The sequence below is a fragment of the Odocoileus virginianus genome, chromosome 14 (assembly GCF_023699985.2).
Source record: "Odocoileus virginianus isolate 20LAN1187 ecotype Illinois chromosome 14, Ovbor_1.2, whole genome shotgun sequence".
Taxonomy (NCBI): Eukaryota; Metazoa; Chordata; class Mammalia; order Artiodactyla; family Cervidae; genus Odocoileus; species Odocoileus virginianus.
Genome location: NC_069687.1, coordinates 8,813,875 through 8,837,196, shown reverse-complemented (window position 1 = coordinate 8,837,196; position 23,322 = coordinate 8,813,875). Strand labels below are relative to the sequence as shown.

Genomic DNA, 23,322 nt, shown 5'->3' with positions numbered 1-23,322 from the left:
TGCTGAGCCACGTCCTCTGAGCTGTTTTGCAGATACTGACCAGGTGGAAGAAGTTAACTGTGTGCTGCCCATAAGCACGAGACCCCAGACCGCTTGGAACTAGAGGTTGATGAGGTTGACTTCCAGTTTTCTCACCACCAATCAGCAGAATGTCCATGAGCTGATCAGCCATCTGACAACCCCTCTTCCTCATCCTGTCTTTAAAAACATGAAAGCCTTTCGGGGAGTTGCAGCCTCTGGAGCACTAGCTGCCTGGATTCCTTACTTGGCGCCAGCAAAACACTGCCCTTTCCTTCACCACAACCCAGGGTCAGGAGGTTGGCTTTACTCTGTGCTGGCAAGCGGACCCAAGTTTGGTTCAGTAACAAGCTTAAGGCTGACAACCGGGCTCTGTGTCCTGAGGTCATGATAATCTCAGGGAGGAGAGCAGCAAGTCATCATCCCGAGTTGTATCAACATATTAAGGAAAAATCACGTCCTCACATGGAGGCAATCACGATAAAGAAGGAAACACTGTTTTCTTTAAAGCACAGCACGACAGAGGATGAAATGGTTGGATGGCATCACCAACTCAATGGACATGAGCTTGAGCAAGCTCCAGGAGTTGGTGATGGACAGGGAGGCCTGGCGTGCTGCCGTCCATGGGGTCATAAAGAGCCGGACATGACTGATTGAACTGAACGGCACAAAACCACACTCCACCCTTCCCTGCTCCCAAATAATTCGGTGCCAAACCTTGGTGGGCAGAGCCAGGAGGCTCCCAGCAGGCCTGGGTGGGTGTCTCAGGGGTCAGGGCCCCAGTGGAAGGAGTGGGCACTGTGCAAGGGGGAGGGCAGTCCATACAGAGCATGAACAAATCATGTTCATAAAAATAAGTAGGTCAAGGGCTGTGGAAACCAGGAAAAAGAGGAAATACATTACGCTTTGTTTCTAAAAGAAGATAAACAGAATCCACCGACACGTCCAATCGTTAACAATGGTTTCCTCCAGAAAGTAAAAACGGAAAGAACTGGGAGTGAGGAGCTAAGCAATTTTCACCCTTAACTTTAATTGCTTGGGTGTTTTATTTTCCAAACATTATCTACTATATTTTACTATCAGCTTATCAGAACATCGGCAGGGCTGCGTGGAGAAAGCACCCAGGAGAGCCGCCACATTGCCAGCCTCCTCCGGCACAAACTAGTCTGGGTCATAGCCCCAACCCCTCACCACACCCTCACCACTGGTACCCGCACACTTCAACACACCCCAGCCATATGCATCCCACCAGCTGCTTTGCAGTCTAACGTTTTCTGGAGGGGAGGCTCCGCCAGGGACCACCAGCTCTCTTGAGGGCAGAGCAGGAAGTCCATGAACACAGAAGCCTGTCCCCTGTCCCCACTTCCCACTCATGACCTAATGGGCAGAAGACTTATCTGTACTAGAAACCGCAGAAAGACACCATCCACTGGCCAGAATTCCTGGAAGGAATTTCTATCTAATGCAGTGGAGACAGAAGCAGGTTGCAGGGAAGGACAGAGCATTACAGGTATTTGACCTGTAATGTACAGATATGAGACCTCGGGGGGCTCCACCAGTGTCCCCAGAGAGAAAGAGGGGCTTCAGAGATGCATGGAAACCCACTGATGCTGTTTCCAACCCCCAGGCACACGAGCCAAGCCCATGGTGCTCCCACGCCCAGCTCCTGCTGGCTGCAGAGATAACACCAGGCAGGGGGCGGGGGACAGTCAACCAGGCTGCTGCCCCACCCCACGCCTGCAGCCCAGGGCGGGGAGCAGCTGGGGTGACTAACCCCAGCCTTCCCGGATTTCTCCCTCTGGGCCCCAGGCCCAGACCCAGAGCCTGGAAAACACATGAAGCCCTCTTCTTCTCTCTTTGCTGGGCCTCTGTCTAACCTTGAAAGGACCCGTGCCATCATTTCTTTAATTCATTATTTTTTTATTGGAGGATAATGGCTTTACAATGTCGTGTTAGTTTCCACTGTGCGACAGTGAATCAACTCTATGTATACATACATCCCCTCCCTCTTAAGCATCCCTCTCACAAGCCCCCATCCCACCCCTCGAGGTCATCACAGAGCACCAAGCTGAGTTCCCTGTGTTATCCAGCAGCTTCCCACTAGCCACGTCATCTTTGACTTAAATAAACCAGTCAGGGAAGCACAAGCCCTGCGTAAAGATAGTCGAACTTTGCATTCCTCCAAATTCCTATGTGGAAACCCCAGTCCCCACCGTGTCTGTACTTGGAGATGGAGGTTTTGTGCAGGGAACTTAAGGTTAAATGAGGTCATATGGGTGGGGCCCTGGTCCAACAGGACTGGTGTCCTTACCCGAGGAGACACGAGTCCCCTGGATCTCCTCTCTCTGCCATTCGAGGACACAACAGAAAGATGCCACGTGCAAGCCAGGAAGAGAGGCCTCTCCAGGAACCAAGTGGCCCAGCACCTTGACCCTGGACTTCCAGCCTCCAAAACCGTGAGAAATAAATCTCTGCTGTTTAAGCTCCTCATGTATGATATTTTTGTTACTAGCAGCCCAAATGGACTAAGACATTAGTATACTCATGCAGAAAAAAACTACATGAGTTTGAGCAAACTCTGGGAGACTGTGAAGGACAGGGAAGCCTGGTGTGCTGCCGTCCATGGGATTGCAAAGAACCTGGACAGAGCTGAGCAACTGAACAACAGCCCAATGAATAGTGTTAAAACTAACTAACGAAGTCACGTGAAGCATTTCCAAAGATCGTAAAGAAGAGAAAAGAAAAAACAATGATGACAGAGAGTGTTGAGAGGAGGATCTAACCTACACCTAAGAGGGAACCCTGGGAAGAAAAAACGAAACAAGGCTGATGCAGTGTTCTAAGAGGAAACAGGAAAGTGTTCCCGAAAATAAAAACATGCCTAACACGAGTCAGACAGAGAAGGAATGGAAATACACGGTATGACTGTTTTCAGGGTTTTTGTTGGTGGTGGTTTGTTGGGTTCTGTGCACTGTCAAGGATGCAGGGCAGGCATCGCCACAGTCTAAGACATATCAGGGTGTCACAAAGGCAAAAATCAGGCTGGACTCAGATTGCTCCTCGGCAACACGGTTCTTTTTTTTTTTTTTTTTAACAGGAAAATGGCAAGTTGTATTTTTCTGTGTGAGTACAAAATAAAAATATTTTCAAGTAGGCAAGAATTCAGAAAGTGCCTCATGGGTATTGATACCATAGGCACCACTAATACCCCTACACATACAAAGAGCTCTTGCAAATCACTAAGTAACCTCTTCTTCCTGTTCGTTCTCATACTCTAGGATGAGACTCCAGTCCATGCCATGGCCCCACTGCCCAGAAATACCTGGCAACCCGTCTGTATCGCAGTGGGAACTGAAGTCTGGCATTCCACACTCTCCACTGATCATGGAGACTGCTTAGCTAGATGGCTCAGCATTTCAAAGGCCTGGGGCCCAAGTGGAGATGATGTTTCTCCTTTCGTATGTCCCCTCATGACCTACCCTTTCATGCACACCTCTTTGAGTTGGCATCACCCACCGTCCAGAAGGGCTGAAAGCCAGCCCAGATCCACCTCTCCTCCCGTGGCCCACCATCTCACCCACTGGGACCTGAGCTTTCTGCCACACGGCCTGTGTTTCTTCTCTGCTCTGCGACAAGGACTCCGTGTCCACCAGGGCCATCTCACCCCATCACCACCCACCCAGCCTCATGCCACTCAAGTGCATCTCCTCACCTTGCATCTAGACCCTTGATCACCTGGTCCTGCTTCCTCACGGGGCCACTTCCTCTCCCATCCTAGAGGCATGCAGTCCTCGGCCCTTCCTAAGACGAGCCAGCTCCCTCTGGGTCCCCAGGCTTTATGGTGTCTGAACAGGCACTGCCTGCCTCTGACCTCTGCGACGCCCAGCACAGGCCCCCTCCTCCATGACCCCAGTCCCAAAGCATCAGGCTAGATGGGGTATTCTCACCCCAAATCTCTGGACACACCTTCCATCAGAGCCCCCTCAGATGGCTATTTAGCTGGACAATTACTCAAGGGCAGAGATGCCCTTCACTTCATTACCCCCCATCCCTGCCTTGGTCCTTGGTCAGTGGGAGGTTAACGAGTGATGAGGCCTCCGTCACTGAATGCTTCTCACAAAATCCTTTTACTCTTTTGCACCTGGACTTTCAGAATCTGGAGTGCCTCCGTATAAGGGAAGGCTTCACGCCCTAACTCCCGACAAGGTGGACAGGTGTGAGCACAGCCACAACACCTTGCTGACTCTGGGGGGTTTTCCACCTTAGGTGTCTAGATTGAAAAGCAGGTTTGCAGAGATGACTTCCGTTAAAAGGGTGAAATGGCAGGACACTGAGTCTCTGCTTCCCCCGAGCTCCGAGATCAGCCATTCAGGCAGGCTTAGACACAGGAGTTGGTGAAGCAAGGAGGGATAGGAAGGTTTCCCCCTCGGGTGGCCCCCACAGAAGTTCCCTTTCCAGAATCAACATGCAGTCTGGTCCCGGGGCATTTTCTGCAGCTTCCCGGCCCTAACTCCAGTTTTCAACAGCTCTCAGCAACACTCAACATTGGCCCACATTCTTTTCATAGACAAACTCCCTTTCTTCTTAACTCAGCCTGAAGCACTTTCTCTGCAGGAAGCTGAGAACCCGAGTGATGCAATAGATAGAATTTTGAAAGCTAAGAATTCTGAAAGCGGTCAATTACAAACCCAGTTAATGCTACAGTTACAAACAAAGCGTGGGTCTGAAGGAACAAGCATAGTTTCATGTTCCTCTCACAAAGTTAGCGTTAAGTTGCTCAGTCCTCTCGGACACTTTGTGACCCCATGGACTGTAGCCTACCAGGCTCCTCTGTCCATGGGGATTCTCCAGGCAAGAATACTGGAGTGGGTTGCCATGCCCTCCTCCAGGGGATCTTCCCCATCCAGGGATCGAACCCGGATCTCCTGCAGTGCAGGCAGATTCTCTACTATCTGAGCCACCAGGAATGTCCGAGTCCAATTCCAAATCAGAGAGCTGAGCACGGTGCGCTTGGCGGTGTGCTTGGCAATGCGCTTGTAAGGATCACCTCTGCAGATGAAAATCCTGGGCAGGAAGGATGCTTACCTTTTACAACGTGCTCTCACTAACAGCCCCGCCTTGTCACCCTGACAGCCTCTCAGCAAGAAGCCCCGGGGTTTTTCTCTACATCTCCAGGCAAAGCGCAAAGTTACCTCCTAAATGTGTCCACATTTTATACATTAACAGTCACTAAGGTCTCTCCCACTCATGAGTTCAGCAGCATCTTTGGGACCCTGGGTCTCCGAGCACTGGTGGGGTGCTGGGCTCTAGGAGAGCTGACGTGGAAGCTGGGTGTCTAGTACAGCTTCACGTTCAAAGGCTTCAGGCAGTTGCACAGCTAATTCTGCCCCACACTGAGTCCTGCACCAGAGGGTAAACGCACTGGTGACAGAGAACAGACCTGACTCCATATGGATCTATTCCTTTTGCTGCAACCCTTGTGCTCCAAGGCCTGTGCTTAGTCATGCTGGATCTTCACCTTTTGTAAGACAATGCGGCCTAGAGCCTGAACTGTACAGGACAGCCCATTCTCCAGGCCCTGACCTTTAAAAGTGTAACACGTTTCCATTCATATAGAGATTAAAGGTGGCACAGCAGAAAATGACAATTGTCCTGGTGGAGGTTTACAGGAACCCTGTGACCAGACCTGCTCAGACAATCGCAATAAAAAGGATTCTAGCACCAAGAAGTTTGTAAGCGACCAGCCACTCACCCCCTCTCCCCTTTCAGTGAAAATGAAGCCTGAATTCTAACTCAGGTAAGATGGTTCTTTGGGGGCCCTAGTCCACCATCTCCTCGGTCTTCTGGCTTTTTGAATAAAGTCACTATTCCTTGCCCCAGCCCCTTGTCTCTGGACTGACTGTCCTGTCCTGCAGACAGCAGTACAGGCGTGGACTCAGTAACACGCTGTCCCAAATGCACAAACAGAATGCACCCACCCTCAACCCTTTCCTTGTCCTTCTCAGCAGTAAAACCTGACCTCTGATCAGTGACATACTTCCGACACCCATCTCAGGAGCTGAGGTCAAGTGCAGGCGCCCCACAGCCTGGGGGCCCTGGTCCGACCTCGTGGGCTCTGGGGAGGGAATGGGAAGCTGGGTCTTACCTGCCTGGGCCGCCGTGATGAGGGCCGTGTTCCCTTCGCTGTCCTGCCAGTTGACATCAACGTGGGGACACTCTGCTAAGACCACCACGGTATCCACAAAGCCGTGGTAGCAGGCGACAATAAGGCCGGTCTAGAAATGAAGAGGGAAGTGGGTCAGAAGGGCAGAGAAAGCATCATCACCGCACACCCAGCCAGCATCCCCATGGGCGGGACGAGCGGGGGTGAGAGGACCCAGTTCCAGGTCTCAGCATTCAGCTACAGCAGCCGGCCATTGTCCGTTCTCACGGGTGTTCAGAGCACAGTGCCCAGACACTTCGGGATAACACAGACCCTGCCCTTGGGGCATCTGCATTAAATTCTTTGTTGCTGTTGTTATTTGTTTTTACATCTACGTTTATTTCTATCTTTAGTTATACATCTTGAAAACTACGAATTCATATCAACAACTAATTTTAATCCAACCTCACTGGGTTCTTTCTAGTTTTTCTTTCTGGCCATGAATGCAATTCCCTTTATAAACAGTGAGAAAACTGGCTCTCATTATGCTTAGATATTTATTTATTTATAAAATGCCTAGCATTTAACTATTTCCCGCCTTTACCACGATCCCACCTCGACACAGATTTATTCCTCATCCAGCTCTGGAAGCCGGGGTTGCCTGCCAAATGGAAGTCTCTTACTTCCTTGCAGAGTTGCCAGATATCGATAATTTGCATTCCATTCTGACCGGAGGAAAAGGCATCCGCTACAGACCTAAGACGTGAATGTGTTATAAAGTAGACTCCTCGGGTCAGAGAGGTGGTGAGCCCAGGGTCCACGTGGCTCAGCACCCGGTGCAGGGGCGGGTTCAACTGACGCGGGACACGGGGTACGTCCAGAGGAGGTGGGAGAAGACGCCAAGGGGATGCAGAGGGGGAAGGCGCGGGCAGAGGGCCAGGTCAGGCCACCCAGGGACCAGCCTGCAGGCTGCTGACCACAGGTGGTCTCAGCGGCCAGGACAACACTAGTTTGCTCGGAGTGAGATGGGGAGTCATTGAGGCAGTCTGCTGTCAATTACCTGCATTAATTCTGGTAAAACAGAGTTTTCTACCCAAGTAGATGTTTTTCTGAGAGTTCCAGAAAAACATCTACTTCTGCTTTATTGGCTACGCCAAAGCCTTTGACTGTGTGGATCACAACAAACTGGAAAATTCTTAAAGAAATAGGAATACCAGACCTGCCTCCTGAGAAATCTGTATGCAGGTCAAGAAGCAACAGTTAGAACTGGACATGGAACAACAGATTGGTTCCAAACCGGGAAAGGAATACATCAGGGCTGTATATTGTCACCTTGCTTATTTAACTTATATGCAGAGTACCTCATGCGAAATGCCAGGCTGGATGAAGTACAGCTGGGATCAAGATTGCCGGGAGAAATATCAATAACCTCAGATATGCAGATGACACCACCCTTATGGCAGAAAGCAAAGAAGAACTAAAGAGCCTCTTGATGAAAGTGAAAGAGGAGAGTGAAAAAGTTGGCTTAAAGCTCAACATTCAGAAAACTAAGATCATGGCATCTAGTCCCATCAGTTTATGGCAAATAGATGGGGAAAGAGTAGAAACAGTGGCAGATTTTTATTTTCGTGGGCTTCACAATCACTGCAGATGGTGACTGCAGCCATGAAATTCAAAGATGCTTGCTCCCTCGAAGAAAAGCTATGACCAACCTAGACAGCATGTTAAAAAGCAAAGACATTATTTTGCCAACAAAGGTCCATCTGGTCAAAGCTATGGTTTTTCAAGTAGTCATGTATGGATGCGAGAGTTGGACTATAAAGAAAGTTGAGCACTGAAGAAGTGATGCTGTTGAACTATGGTGTTGGTTCTAGCCTTCAGAACAGTGATAAATAAATCCCTATTGATAACAACAGGAAGATCCAACAGAGATCCAAACAACAGAGATCCAACCAGTGCATCCTAAAAGAAATTAGTAATGAATATTCATTGGAAGGACTGATGCTGAAGCTGACACTCCAATCCTTTGGCCACCTAATGTGAAGAACTGACTCATTTGAAAAGCCCCTGATGCTGGCAAAGATTGAAAGCAGGAGAAGGGGTCAACAGAGGATGAGATGGTTGGAAGGCATCACTGACTCCATGGACATGAATTTGAGTAAGCTCTGGGACTTGGTGATGGACAGGGAGGCCTGGCGCACTGCAATCCACGGGGTCATGAAGAATCAGACATGATGACTGAGAGACTGAACTGACTGACTGAGGAGTGGACGGTTGGGGGTGTGGCGTTCCCATTCCCCTCCGCCACACACACAGCTCCTAAGGCCCTAGGAATCCAGTTTTTGTGTGCTAATCAATGACTCACGGTGGGGGCGGGTGCCAGGTGGCTTCAGGTTGGAGCTGCTTTCTAGAAAGCTTAGAAGGGCTGAACTGTTAGTTCCACTGCTCCCCCTACACCCCTGCTGCTACCTCTGGGGTGGAGAAGAGAAGGATTGAAAATCGAGACCAATCACTAATGATTCAACAGCTGTACAGATCATGCCTACTTAATGAAACCCCCATAACATTTGAAACAACAGGGTGCAGAGAGCTTCTGCATTGGTGAACACAAGGTGGGGCTGGGAAGCGGAGCTCCTGGAGAGGGTAGAGAAGCCCCACAACCCTCCCCCCACCTCTGGTGCTTTCCTTCCATCTATGCGTCTGTTCTTGAGTTGCAGCCTTTATAATAAAGGAGTAATAGGACTTAAGGGGCTTCCCTGGTGGCTCAGTGGTAACGAAGCTACCTGCTGATGCAAGAGAATCAGATTTGATCCCTAGGTCAGGAAGGTCCCCTGGAGGAGGACATGGCAACCCACTGCAGTATTCTAGCCTGGGAAATCTCATGGACAGAGGAGGCTGGCGGGCTACAACCCATGGGGTCGCAGAGTCAGACACAACTGAGCAGTGGGACTGAAAGCACTTTCTCAAGTTCTGTGAGTCGTTCTCACAAATTACTGAACCCGAGGAAGGGCTCTGGGAACCCCCGGATTTATAGCCAGTCTGTCAGAAGGTGGCCCCTGATTCCTGCGACTGGCATCTGAGGTAGGGGCGGCCTTGTGGGACTGAGACCTGAACCCACAGGGTCCCCACTGACTCTAGACAGTGTCAGAATTGAACTGTTGGACACCCTGCTGGGATTGGAGAACTGGAGAATTAGTGTAGAAAAAACATGGATTTTGTGTCCGAGAAAACCCACATGCTTGGCATGAGAAAAAAAGACCCCACAAGGGACTCCTGCAGATACTGGACAGACGAAGATGCAGGTGGTCACTATGCACCAGGAAGCAGGACAAGAGCCCCACGTGCCGGCACCCTGACCACAGATTTCTAGCCTCCAGACCCTGAGAAATAAATTCCTGTTGTCAAGCTTCCTGTTGTTGGGCTTCTTGTGGCTCAGCTGGTAAGGAATCCGCTCGCAATGCGGGAGACCTGGGTTCGATCCCTGGACTGGGAAGATCCCCTGGAGAAAGGAAAGGCTACCCGCTCTAATTTTCTGGCCTGGAGAATCTCATGGATGGTATAGTCCATGGGGTCACAAAGACCTATTTTATGATGTTTCCTTACAGTGGCCGGAGGTGATCAAGACACTTTGCAGCAAAGGATTCAATGAGACCCTAAAATAAACCCCAGCGTTAGAATTCAGGAGTGAATGAGCAGGTGACTGAGGCTTGCCAGCTGCACCCGCCAGCGCTTGGGGGTCCAGAGCTGAAGTTTAGGGCAACCCCACGCTGGCCCAGCTCTCTTTTTACCAATTTTTTTTTTTTTTGCTACACTGGGTCTTTGCTGAGGCACACAGGTTTTCTCTAGTGGCGGTGGGCGGGGACTCCTCTCTAGGGGCGGTGGGCGGGGACTCCTCTCTAGTGGCAGTGGGCGGGGACTCCTCTTCAGTGGCGGTGGGCGGGGACTCATCTCTAGTGGCGGTGGGCGGGGACTCCTCTTCAGTGGCAGTGGGCGGGGACTCATCTCTAGTGGCGGTGGGCGGGGACTCATCTCTAGTGGCGGTGGGCGGGGACTCATCTCTAGTGGCGGTGGGCGGGGACTCCTCTTCAGTGGCAGTGGGCGGGGACTCCTCTCTAGGGGCGGTGGGCGGGGACTCATCTCTAGTGGCGGTGGGCGGGGACCCCTCGCTAGTGGCAGTGGGCGGGGACTCCTCTCTAAGGGCGGTGGGCGGGGACTCCTCTCTAGGGGCGGTGGGCGGGGACTCCTCTTCAGTGGCGGTGGGCGGGGACTCCTCTCGAGGGGCAGTGGGCGGGGACTCCTCTCTAGGGGCGGTTGGGGACTCCTCTCTAGGGGCGGTGGGTGGGGACTCATCTCTAGTGGCGGTGGGCGGGGACTCACCTCTAGTGGCAGTGGGCGGGGACTCCTCTCCAGTGGCGGTGGGCGGAGACTCCTCGCTAGTGGCAGTGGGCGGGGACTCCTCGCTAGTGGCGGTGGGCGGGGACTCCTCTCTAGTGGCAGTGAAGGGGACTCCTCTCTAGGGGCGGTGGGCGGGGACTCCTCTCTACCGGCAGTGGGCGGGGACTCCTCGCTAGTGGCGGTGGGCGGGGACTCCTCGCTAGTGGCAGTGGGCGGGGACTCCTCTCTAGTTGCACTGCTCAGGCTGGTCACAGCAGTGGCTTCTCTTGTGGAGTGCGGGCTGTAGGGCCCATGGGGTTCAGTAATCGCTGTTTGTACCAGATTTTTAATAGGAATGTAATTTGTCATGGAATGAGGAGAGGACGTGAGCAACCCCCCTGCTTATTTCAATAAGGTTCCAAGTTGCTCTCCCAATATACTATACTAAATGTCAAGCATTACAATTTTTGAAGTTTTAAAGAATACTATTGATTCTTTAATGCTGACATTCATACTGCAGCCAAATGAGCTGTACAATTCTGTGACTGTAGTAAAGACTATTTGATTCTTTCTTGCTTGTGCATTCTTTGAAACAGGTCATTCTATCTATAGGATGAAATGTTTCACAATAATTTAATTTAAAGGAGAAAGGAGCATGGAGTCAGCTCAGCCAGGCTCTAACTTACAAGCTTTCTGTGTCTCTTATAACCAGAGTTCACTGCTACTAACACCTCCATTCCACCAGCTAACTTGTCGACTCACTGCTGCACAGATGATCCAGAAGACGTGAGATCCCCTTGAACTTCTTTGGATGATAGTATTTCTCAAATATGCTACAATCTCCTCCTGACTTACAAATATGGCATGTTGTACAAAATATAGCCATTTCCTTTTTACATAATTCCATAAGAAGCTCAGACTCACCACAGAAAGAAATTCAAAAGTATAGATTACGAAAAAAAAAAGTTTTCAGTCCAGACACACAATCACACACATACTTTAAAAAAAAAATTGTAAACCAAAACACAAGACTATCTACTGTATGTTTGTCAGAAATACACGGTAACAAAAGTACTTGTGTGTCAACATTTCCAGCAGCTGTGGGGCATTATACATATGGCAGAATCTTAGTCATTTAATGGATTTCTGCTCTTGGACTCTTGAGATTGTTTCCCATTTTTCTCTATTATGAGTCAAACCTGCCATGAAAATTCCTAGAGCTGAGGCTGTGTGCATATCATTTATTTTCCTCAAGAGACATTCTTAGAAGTAGTATTTATGGATTAAAGGAAAGAGTTATTTTGAAAGTTTTTTTTAAACATATATTGCAAACCTATCCTTCAGAAACATCTTAAAGGACATATGCCTTCGCCAATCCTGCCATCCAATGCTTAGGTAAGATTCCGGGAATTCTCTGGCAGTCCATGATTAAGAAGCCACACTTTCACTGCAGAGGGCTCAGGTTCAATCCCTAGTTTGGGAACTAAGATCCCGGAAGCCATGTGGTGGTGTGACCAAAAGGAAAAAAAAAAAAAAAAGAATTCCAGATTAAAAGGAAGAATTCCCTTTGGCAAGTAATGAACAGAGAAATGCTACTCAGGGTTCCTGAAGTTCCCGATTGTTTCGAATCATCCTCACCTCCACTCCTCTACCCCAACAAAAAGGGTCTTTTCTAGAATCACAATCTTTCCAGCCCTTAAGTGAAGCCTTCCTCAAATGTACATAGGCCCTTCCTGAGAATGGCCTTGGAATTCTTAGCATAACTTTAGGTCAGAAGTGAAGATTACTAGAAAAAAATAGATGACGAAATATAAGGGCTCAGGATAGAATGGTGTTGAACACAGAAGTAGTAGCTCTAGTCTCCACAGAAACTTGCACAACCACTAAATTCATTACCTGGGGCTTCCCTGGTGGTTCAGTAGTAAAGAATCCGCCTGCCAATGCAGGAGACACGGGTTCGATCCCTGGTCTGGGAAGATCCCACTCGCCACAGAGCAACTAAGCTCCTGCGCCACAACTCTCAGGCCCGTGCTCTGGAGCCCAGGTGGGCAACTGCTGAAGCCTGCGGACGCTAGAGCCTGTGCTTTGCAACAAGTCACTGCAGTGAGAAGCCTGCGAACCACAACTGGAGAGTAGCCCCCACTCCCCACAACTAGAAAAAAGCCTGCACAGCAAGGAAGACTCAGCACAGTCAAAAATAAATTAAATTATTTTAAAATAAACCCAAAACAACAACAGCAAAAAATCATTACCCTTATCCCCTATTTTCCGGGAACCTGTCCCAAATATCTGACATCTGCATTTTTAAAACTAGTGTTTAGCTATAACTTAAACTCTTTTGGGTGCTTCCCTGGTAGCTCAGATGGTAAAGAATTTGCCTGCAATGCAGGAGACCCGGGTTCAATCCCTGGGTTGGGAACATCCCCTAGAGAATAGAATCGCTACCTACTCCAGTATTCTTGCCTGGAGAAGTCCATGGACAGAGGAGCCTGGCGAGCTGCAGTCCATGGGGTTCCAAAGAGTCAGATATGACTAATCAACTAACATACACACACAAACTCTGTTTCATCTGGAGCATCTTGGTACCCCTGACAGGAAGCTGTGAGGGGAGGTACCGTCTTTGACAACCCCTGACCATGGCCTTCCAAGACCATTCAACAAAAGACTTGCTGCAAGGGAAAGTACTGTCCCCCCGCTGAATCGACAGACCACTTGGCACATGGTTCTCTGAAGCCACAGATAGTTTATTTTTTTAATTACAAGCAAAGCATTTTTTATGAGAATAAAATATATTATTAGAGTAAAAAAAAAAAAAAGGCAAGCTACCTACAAGTAGAAGCCCCCATATGGAGATCAGCTAGAAACTCTAGGTTCTCAAAGTACAGCCCTAATTTTCAAAGCCTACATACAGTGAGAAAGACTGAGCAACAACAAAAATGTCAAACTGTTTTTGCTTTAAAACTGTATGCATTTGTACATCAAAAAGATAAACAAACCAAAACCCCATTCCTTGCAGGAAGAAGGGATGATATAGGTACTTCCCTGGCGGTCCAGTGGTTAATACTTCACCTGCCAATGGACAGAATGCAGGTTCAGTCCCTGGTCGGGGAGCTAAGATCCCCCATGCCTCACAGACAAAAAAACAAAACATAAAACAGAAGCAAAATTTTGACAAATTCAATAAAGATTTTTTAAAAATGGTCCACATCAAAAAAAAAAAAAACTTAAAAAAGAAACGATGTATAGCACTAGCTTCCTTGGGTGGCTCAGATGGTAAGAAACCCGTCTGCAATGCAGGAGACCTGGGTTCGATCCCTGTGTTGGGAAGATCCCCTGGAGGAGGGCATGGCAACTCACTCCAGTATTCTGGCCTGGAGAATCCCATGGACAGAGGAGCCTGGAGGGCTGCAGTCCATGGGGTCGCAAATTTGACACAACTCAGTGTCTAACACTTTCTAACAACATCATTTATTATATTAACAGACTAAGGGGGACGGAGAGAAAGAGGATCATCCTCTAAATGTGTTAAACCTCTTAACACACACACACACACACACACACACACACACACGAAAATGGACACAAAACACTTAGAAGGGATTACACCAAGATAAAAGGGGAATAGAAGAGTGTTAATTTTATGTGTACTCAGATATTTCGTCAAACATTATTCTAAATATTTCTGTGAAAGCATCTTTTTGGATGAAATTAACATTTAAATCAGTAGGTGCTGAATAGAGAAGACTCTTGAGAATCCCTTGGACTGCAAGGAGGTCCAACCAGTCCACCCTAAAGGAAATCAGTCCTGAATATTCATTGGAAGGACTCATGCTGAAGCTGAAATGCCAATACTTTGGCCACCTGATGCAAAGAACTGACTCACTGGAAAAGACCCTGATGCTGGGAAAGATTGAAGGTGGGAGGAAAACGGGACGACAGAGAATGAGATGGTTGGATGGCATCACTGACGCAATGGACATGAGTCTGAGTAAACTCTGGGAGTTGGTAATGGACACGGAGGCCTGGCGTGCTGCGGTCCATGGGGTCACAGAGTTGGACGTGACTGAACTGAATTGAACTGAACCTCCATGATGTGGGTGGGCCTCATCCAATCAGTTGAAGGCCTGACTAGAAAAAGACGGATTTCTCCCAAGCAAAAAGGAATTCTGCTAGCAGACTGCCTTTGAACCTGAACTACAATTCTCCCCTGGGTCTCCAGCCTGCTAGTGACCCTGCAGATTTTGGCTCACCCAAGCTTCCATAACTGTATGAACCAATTCCTTGAAATAAATCTCTCTATCCCTCCCTCATATATAGAAATGCAGACATAAATGGACAGCTATGAATAAATCTCACCAACTATATGGCTATATCTCTCTAAATCAACACATGTGTATTTATCTACAGAGGAGTCTGGCAGGTTACAATCTGTCCATAGGGTCGCAGAGTCAGACATGACTGAGTAACCAAGCACATACATCTAACTATGTGTGTCTCTATATATCTGTAGATACACACACTCTCTACTGGTTCTAGCTCTCTGAAGATCCCTGATGAATACAAGGTCGGTGGGAGTGGAACATTTCAGAGAACTCATTTCACTTTTCGCTCTGTTTCGGTATAATTGTTGCGGTTGTTTAGTCACTGATTGTTCAGTTGCTAAGTCAAGTTGGACTCTCTGCCACCCCATGGGTGACACCATGCTCGCCAGGCTCCTCTGTCCATGGAGATCTCCCAGGCAAGAATACTGGACTAGGTTGCCATTTCCTTCTCCAGGGGATCTTCATGATTCAGAGACTGAACCCAGGTCTCCCACACTGGCAGGCAGATTCTTTACCACTCAACCACCAGGGAAACCCTCTGGTACAATTAGAATCCTCTAAAGCAAAGCCATATTCATGAGGAACTTACGCAATTTTAATTCACAATGAAAAACAAGAAAGCAAACACAGTATTTACATTAATCAGTCTTATAAGGAAATACAGTTTTATCACAACAACTGTAAACAACTAAAAAAAGAGAGAAAGAACCATCTGTGAAGAGGGGAGGGGGGCAGTGGGCAGGAGAAACAGGAGCTCACAAACAGCGAGGGGAGAGACTGAGGTACCAAAATGCACATGCAAACCCCACAGCCATATGGCACAATAACGGAGTAATTCCCCTGATAATACAGAAGAAAGGGGACATTGCCTATTCCCAATTATAAGAAACCATTCCACCATTCATAGTGCAATTTTTTAAAGTTCCGCCATTCATAGTGCAATTTTTTAAAGTTCAGAAGAAAGACAGTAAACTTCAGTTAATTGAAAATTTATTTCTATAAAATTCCTTTCTCCATAATAATACCACCAGTAGGAGCAGGGAAAAGTTTATGTGACCTTATGAAAGAACTTCAGAATTCTGGTCCTCTAAGGATGTTTGTTGTTGTTCAGCCACTAAGTCGTGTTCGAATCTTTGCGACCCCATGGACTGCAGCACTCCAGGCTTCCCTGTTCTTCACTATCATCCAGAGTCTGCTGAAAATTGTGTCTATTGAGTCAGTGATGCTATCTAACAGATGTCCTCCTCTGCCACCCTCTTCTCCTTTTGCCTTCAATCTTTCCCAGCATCAGAGTCCTTTCCAGTGAGTTGACTCTTCAAGATGTATTTCTAAAAGGCGACCATGCATGACCACTATCGTAGGCATAATTTCTTAGGTAAAATGTGTTGGGCATTGTTTCAATAATCTCATTTATGATTAAGCACCATGATGAGAAACTTAATTCCAAGATGGTCACTGCCAGGTCCCTGGCTCCAAGAACACAGCTAGGCTGATATATCCTTGTTGAATACATGAACTAGTACTAGAACTTTGGTAAACAGTTTCTTTCTAGATGGCAAATGGATGTGAACTTTGCACCATCACATTCATTGGTGAGGGCTTCCAATGGTAGCACCAGTGGTAAAGAATCTGCCTGCCAATGCAGGAAACACAGGTTCAATCCCTGAGTCAAAAACGTCCCCTGGAGAAGGAAACGGCAGCCCACTCCAGTATTCTTGCCCAATCCCATGGACAGAGGAGCCTGGTGGGCTACAGTCCATGGGGTCACAGAGAGTCAGAGGAGACCTAGTGAGTAAACAACAAGAAAGGAGCCCAGCAGCTATTATGTAACATTGCCTTGAGAACTTGAATATTTCCTGCCATATCAGTAAGCAAGGATGGCACAGTCACCAGTGATCGCAGCCACCAAGACAGCAAGTTGGTGAGCCCAGAGGGAACTGAGCAAGGGAACTGCCATTTACCAGCCATTAGACTGCAGCCACTCTCTATGGTGAGCCCCGAGGAAACTCAGGATGTGAAAACACGAGGACACTGGCCCCAGACAGCTGAGGTGCCTGTCAAAGGAATGATCTCAGTTGACCCAGACTCTTGCATCTTCCCATACATAGACAAGCACTAAATTCCTTACTTCGGGTTATCTGGTTTTCTTTACAATAATCTTTTGATGTTCAGACTTTGTCCTTTGTTGCAAAACTTCTACATAACCTGGCTCCTCCCCCAGGGTTCCTCGAGATGCTCCCTGCCAGGGTTAAAGGCCTATAAATTCCCACCAAATAAAACACAACTCTCAACTTTCAGGTGTGAATTTTTTTTTTTTTAATCAACAGCCTGAACTTGCTGACTTTAAATAACTCTCATCAAAACTATTACTTTGTCAATGTGGCTTAGGTGTCATATATCTCAGGAAACATTTGCAGGATTTCCCTGGCTGTCCAGTGATTAGGACTCGGTGCTTTCACTGCTGGGGCCCAGGTTCAATCCCTGATTGGGGAACTAAGATCCTGTAAGCCACGAGGTGCAGCTAAAACAACAACAAAACCACACACAAAACAAAAACAAAACCCACATTGGCTGATACGTATGACAGGACATTGCACTCTGAGACTTGTTACCAGGTCCCTGGAGCCAAGTTTACAGCTGGGATAGCTGATGAGGTCAGGGGGCAGATGGTAGGTAGGCAGTAAAGCCCATAATCTCAGAGAAAGACTGTCCGTGAGCCTGAAAATCTGTCAGACAAACATCATAAAACAGCTGCTAGGCTGGCCTTCTAGCATTAAAAAAACTGCAGCAAAGTATTCCTCTGTTAACTTGAAAGACAATGCAAATTAATATCAGGGCCTAAGAAAAGAATCTATTCCACTGGGAGATGAAGGTGGAGATCCATGGTGAAAATAAATTATACTACTTGGTTACAGCAAATAGAGTGTTGTAAGAGAGACAAGGTCTCCATGAGGGACTGACTTTGTGGTTCAGCCTGGCTCAGTGATGCAGACACACAAATTAGTGCAAGCAGAAGGCTGACTTGCATTCTTCTTTCTGAAAGTCTTTTGAAAACACTTTCTCACCATCTTGTTAAGCTCTTCTCTCAACAAAATTCCAAAGGAAAGGGGTATCTAATAAAGGGCTTAATAATTCTAATTTCCCATGACATTAGCTCATTATTTCAACATATTATAGAAAGAAATGATGGGTGTATAAAGAGGCTATAAGGTCAGCTCCACAGGCAGGAAACCCTTACGTGGGCCTAACCTGGAATGGGGCTTCCCAGATGGTTCCGTGGTAAAGCCAAGGCAAGAGATGAAGGAGACGCAGGTTCAATCCTTGGGTCGGGAAGATCCCCTGGAGGAGGAAATGGCAAACCACTGCAGTGATCTTGCCTGGAGAATCCCATGGACAGAGGAGCCTGGCGGGCTATAGTTTATGGGGTCACAGAGTAGGACATGACTTAGTGATTGAGCACAATCTGGAATGACTGTGAGAGAGGGTGCCCTCTGTCTTGTGGGGAATACACTCACACACACGCACACAGCTTGTGGGGAAGCCCATCACTGCAGGTCTTAAATTCTTCTTTATGAAATGGTTCTGGGAAGGCAAACCCTTCCCGACTGAGCCAGGGTTGCTGAATGAAGTCAACCACCAGGCACAGGCAGCAAGCTTCCTCCCGTCTCCACAGGCATTCAGATTTGCATGCGATTTACATGCTCCGACATCATTTCCCTTTAAACGCACGTGAGCTGGATTAGTCTCTGCGCAGCGCTGTTACAAGTCTGGAGGAAGGGAAAAGGGCATGTCCAGGTCTGGTGCAGGGGGGGTGGTGCATGGGGGTGACCACTGGCCGGCGGGCAGGTCCCCAGGGGTCTTCCCACTGCAGGGTGTGGCCTCAGCACTCTCAGCAGCCGGCTCACAGTAAGGAACCCCAGGGGCTTTGCACAGCTCCTGTAGCAAACGCTTCCTGAGGGCTGAGTTGTGCCAGGGGCCAGCTTGACGCTGGGAAACCAAACAAAACCAGACACAGCCCCCGACCACCTGTGCACACTGGCTACCATCAACCCCGTGGCAAAAATTCCAACACTGACCAGACTAAAACAGAAATATAACAAACACACACATAGGATCTAGTTCCCTGACCAGGGATCAAACCTGGGCCCCTCGCATTGGGAACCTGGAGTCTTAGCCACTGGACCACCAGGGAAGTCCCCTGGCATGTTGATTTCTGGCAGAAATTGCAAACAATTATGACGAAATATTAGCTTTTGTTAATGTAGCTGATGACACATAAGTGTCTGAAGGCAAAATAAGAGGGCAGCAGAGGGTGAGATGGCTGGATGGCATCACTGACTCAATGGACATGAGTTTGAGCAAACTCCGGGAAATAGAGGAGGACAGGGAAGCCTGGTGTGCTGCAGTCCATGGGGTCGCAAAGAGTAGAAAATGACTTATACACAGAGATATGTATACCTATAAACGTGTCAATAGTTACTATCTACAACAACATAGTAGTATATACAAATGTGTCAGTAGTTACTATCTATGTTTTCCTTGGGAAGAATTGTACTTGACTGGCCATAAAGTTTACGTTCCTTTATAAAATAACAGGGATAGGAAATTTATGATTAGCTTTTTAATTTTTTTCCTGGCATGAAAAAAGAAAATTTGGTAACAATGTCACGCCACATTTTCCAAAAATATCTTACACAAGGCCAGTCCACTAGCCTGGAAGTCGCTGGTCCATGAATACCATTTTGGAGAAGGAAATGGCAACCGCTCCAGTATTCTTGCTTGGAGAATCCCATGGACAGAGGAGCCTGGCAGGCTACTGTCCATCGGGTCATAAGACTCAGACACGACTTAGCAACTAAACCACAACCACGTGAATACCATTTAGTGCCTGAGCATGGACTTCTGAACTGAGGCCTGTGGTTGGGTTCTCCCTGGGGCCATGCCTTGTCACTACACCTACCCGCTACACCTACCCCAGTTTCTTGCCTCGAGTCTTTGCAGGCCTGCCAGCCCTCATCACCCAACCCACCTGTCACTCATCAGATTCTCCTACACGTCCTGGGTTAAACCCTTTAACTACCTATTTTCTGGCGCTCTCATTGGACTTCCCCGCACACTCCACTCCTTACTGGAAGGTGAGCTCAAAACGGAGAGCTCACCATGGAGCTTTTTAACTTTCCCCCCAGAGCCTGGTATCTACAAGACACTGAGTGAGCACTTTCTGAATGAATGAAACAACCCTGAGATGTGTCAGAATCTCCCACCAAGACAAGGACTCAACTTTGAACTGCAGCACTGACACGCAGTGTCATGAGCTCCTGGCTTTTTATCTTACTTCCACCTTTAAGTAAGGAAATGACTCAAGGTCCTGGGAAGACCTCAGAGAAAATAATTGCCTTTAGTGTGGTAAGTATCACCCTAGGCTGGTACAGCCAGATCTGAGGCTGGATAATATAGATATGAAAGCAACATCCAAAAGCAAAGAAAACGAAAGCAGTTCCAAGAATTCCGGTGCAAGGATTCATTTTAGGGACACCAAAAGTATGTCAAGAGATCTATACTCGCAAAAACCTGAAAATCACCCAAATATACATGGAAGATGACTGGCTAATGAAACACGAACACTGTGGAGAACTTGTCAACCCCAACAGGAACACGGCAAAAAAGCACGTGCCGGTGTGGAAAGATCTTCACAGGGTAGCAGTAAGTAAAAAACCAATAACCACAGGTAGGAACAGTGAACAACTGGCCCTATGTATCCACCGGTTCCGCCTCCCTGGATTCAACAAACTTCAGATGTAAAATACTTGGGGAAAAAAAAGTCCGGAAAACTCCAAAAGCAAAACTTGAATAGCTATGTTCTGTCAACTATTTACATAGCATTTACATTGAATTAGACATTATACATACTCTAGAGATGATTTAAAAGTACATAGGAGGATTGTGCGGAGAAGGCAATGGCAACCCACTCCAGCACTCTTGCCTGGAAAATCCCACGGGCAGAGGAGCCTGGTGGGCTGCAGTCCAGGGGGTCACGAAGAGTCGGACACGACTGAGTGATTTCACTTTCACTTTTCACTTTTCATGCATTGGAGAAGGAAATGGCAACCCACTCCAGTGTTCTTGCCTGGAGAATCCCAGGGACGGGGGAGCCTGGTGGGCTGCCGTCTATGGGGTCGCACAGAGTCGGACACGACTGAAGCAACTCAGCAGCAGCAGCAGCAGCAGCAGCAGGAGGACTGTGCTGGTTATAAGCAAATAATACATCATTTTATTTAAGGGATTTGAACATCCTTGGATTTTGGTAATGAGGGAGGCAGCATCCTGGAACCAATTAACCCTTGGATAGCAAGGACAACTATGTATGACATAACCTCTTTTTGGGTGAACATCTTAAAATGTGTGTATAGCCCTGAAATGACACTGTTAGTAAAAGATCTTTTACTTTTCTGAAAGAGGATATAAGAAATTTAACTGGTCACCTTCAGTACAAACTGTGAAAGAGGAGCTTTCACAGCTGTATTTTGTATTTGAAATCTGTTTCAATGTCCTTCTGAGGCACGCACATTTTCTCATTATACAAAGAAAATGATATTGGCAGTGAGGTTACAGGTGATACTTAATTTACACTCATCTGCTTTAAATAAAGAGATGCTTAATAAATTATTTTAAATAAAGAAATAAAACAAACATTACTAAAGACAAAACATATAAACTTATAGCAGGAGAATTCTTTCAGCAGCAGGACTTACCTTTAGATTTATTGTTTTTGTTTAATCGCTAAGTCACGTCCGACTCTTTGAAACTCCATGGACTGGGCCTGCCAGGCTCCTCTGTCCATGGGATTCTCCAAGCAAGAATACCGGAGTGGGTTGCCTTTTCCTTCTCCAGGGGATCTTCCTGACCCAGGGATTGAACCCAGGTCTCCTGCATTGGCAGGTGGATTTTTACAACTGAGCTACCAAGGAAAGCTCTATCTTCAGATTAGAAATGGATAAATTCAAGATTGTTATAATTCAAAACAACTTCCCTATAGACTAATTTTGCATAAAACGTGAATTTTATTATCACTGCAAACTGCTTGTTTGGATTTATAATCTTAGATTGTTAGTGATTTTTGGAAACTATTTTGTTCAATTATAGTCTTTTTCAAATCCAATTATATATAATTATATATAAAATATATATAGGAAGCCACCCTGGTGGCTCAGACAGTAAAAAATCTGCCTGCAATGCGGGAGACCCAGGTTCAATCCCTGGGTCGGAAGATCCCCTGGAGGAGGGAATGACAACCCACTCTTCTTGCCGGAGAATCCCATGGACAGAGGAGTCTGGTGGGCTACAGTCCATGGGGTTGCAAAGAGTCAGACACGACAGAAGCAACTTAGCACACACACATATGCATACACACACACACACACACACACACGTGTGTATATATATATATCTCCAAATACATAATACACTTTTAATACTCCAAATACTTTTAATTTGTTTATATATGCCTATTAAGGAAATTAAATGAATAGTCTTGCTTAGGCTTCTGAGACACGGCAGAGCAGGCCTCTGACCTTGCTTCTAACCTTCCTGGACACTGCCCTGACCGTGTGTGACTGTGAGTGACTGCCTGCTGGGAGTGCGAGACTTGCAGCACCCTAGATAAGATGGGAGAGGAATCTTGAGATTGTTGAGCCCCTGGAGAAGACCTGGCCAACCAAGCCCCAGGCTTAGTAACATTCTGAGTTTTACAAGACAAAACAAACGCCATTAACACGAAACCAGGCTGGCAGTTTAGTCACAGATTGATGATGATATCAGTTTGCATTTGTCCTGGGATTATAAACGGAAACCCCAAACTGCAATCTTTGAAGTCTCACCCACGGAGTGGACGTTCTATCGGGGACCCTTTCCCAGTCGGGACTCTAGATGTGCAGAGACACGGGACTTCCCAGATCTGTTGGTCAAAATCTAGTGATAAATTCTCTGCTCTTGCTAGTTCTCTTTTCTTTTGATGTTAGTAGACTGAAAGTATGCTAGATAATTCTCTAATAAATATTTGTAGGATTGGTATACAATGAGTAGCTTATTTTGTTAACAAATCCTTCAAACCTGAGACGAAAGTGAAAACTTTTGGGAAAACAACTCCTATTCCAAAGGCTATATCCCCCAGAAGCTTGTCTAATTTTCTCAGTAATGACTGGTTTTCAGAGTCTTCTTACAAGCACTCAGTGTTGGAAAGCCACACCTGCAAACAGTTGACCTGAAGGCAGCGACTGTCAATAATAACATGTTCCTCTCACCATTTATTTACTTAATCTATTTGAAGTTAGGCTTGGAATTTTTACGATGGGTATACAAAGCTCAACAGAGATCTTTAAAGAGAACAGAAAGAGCAAAAATTCGGAAGTCAAAAAGGAGCAGAAACCGCCGTCCCCAATGAGAAAGCGCTCACATCAGGGTGGGCTG

General features: G+C 47.2%; 1 protein-coding gene across 2 annotated transcripts in view; it reads right to left on the bottom strand.

Moving 5' to 3' along the window:
• Positions 1-23,322, bottom strand: part of ANKRD33B (ankyrin repeat domain 33B) — a 104,056-nt gene that overhangs the window by 34,623 nt on the left and 46,111 nt on the right. For both annotated transcript variants that reach the window (XM_070476486.1, XM_020884066.2), the window contains exon 2: positions 6,164-6,293. In XM_070476486.1, the coding sequence (XP_070332587.1) occupies positions 6,164-6,293 (130 nt within the window). The remainder of the gene's footprint in view (positions 1-6,163; positions 6,294-23,322) is intronic.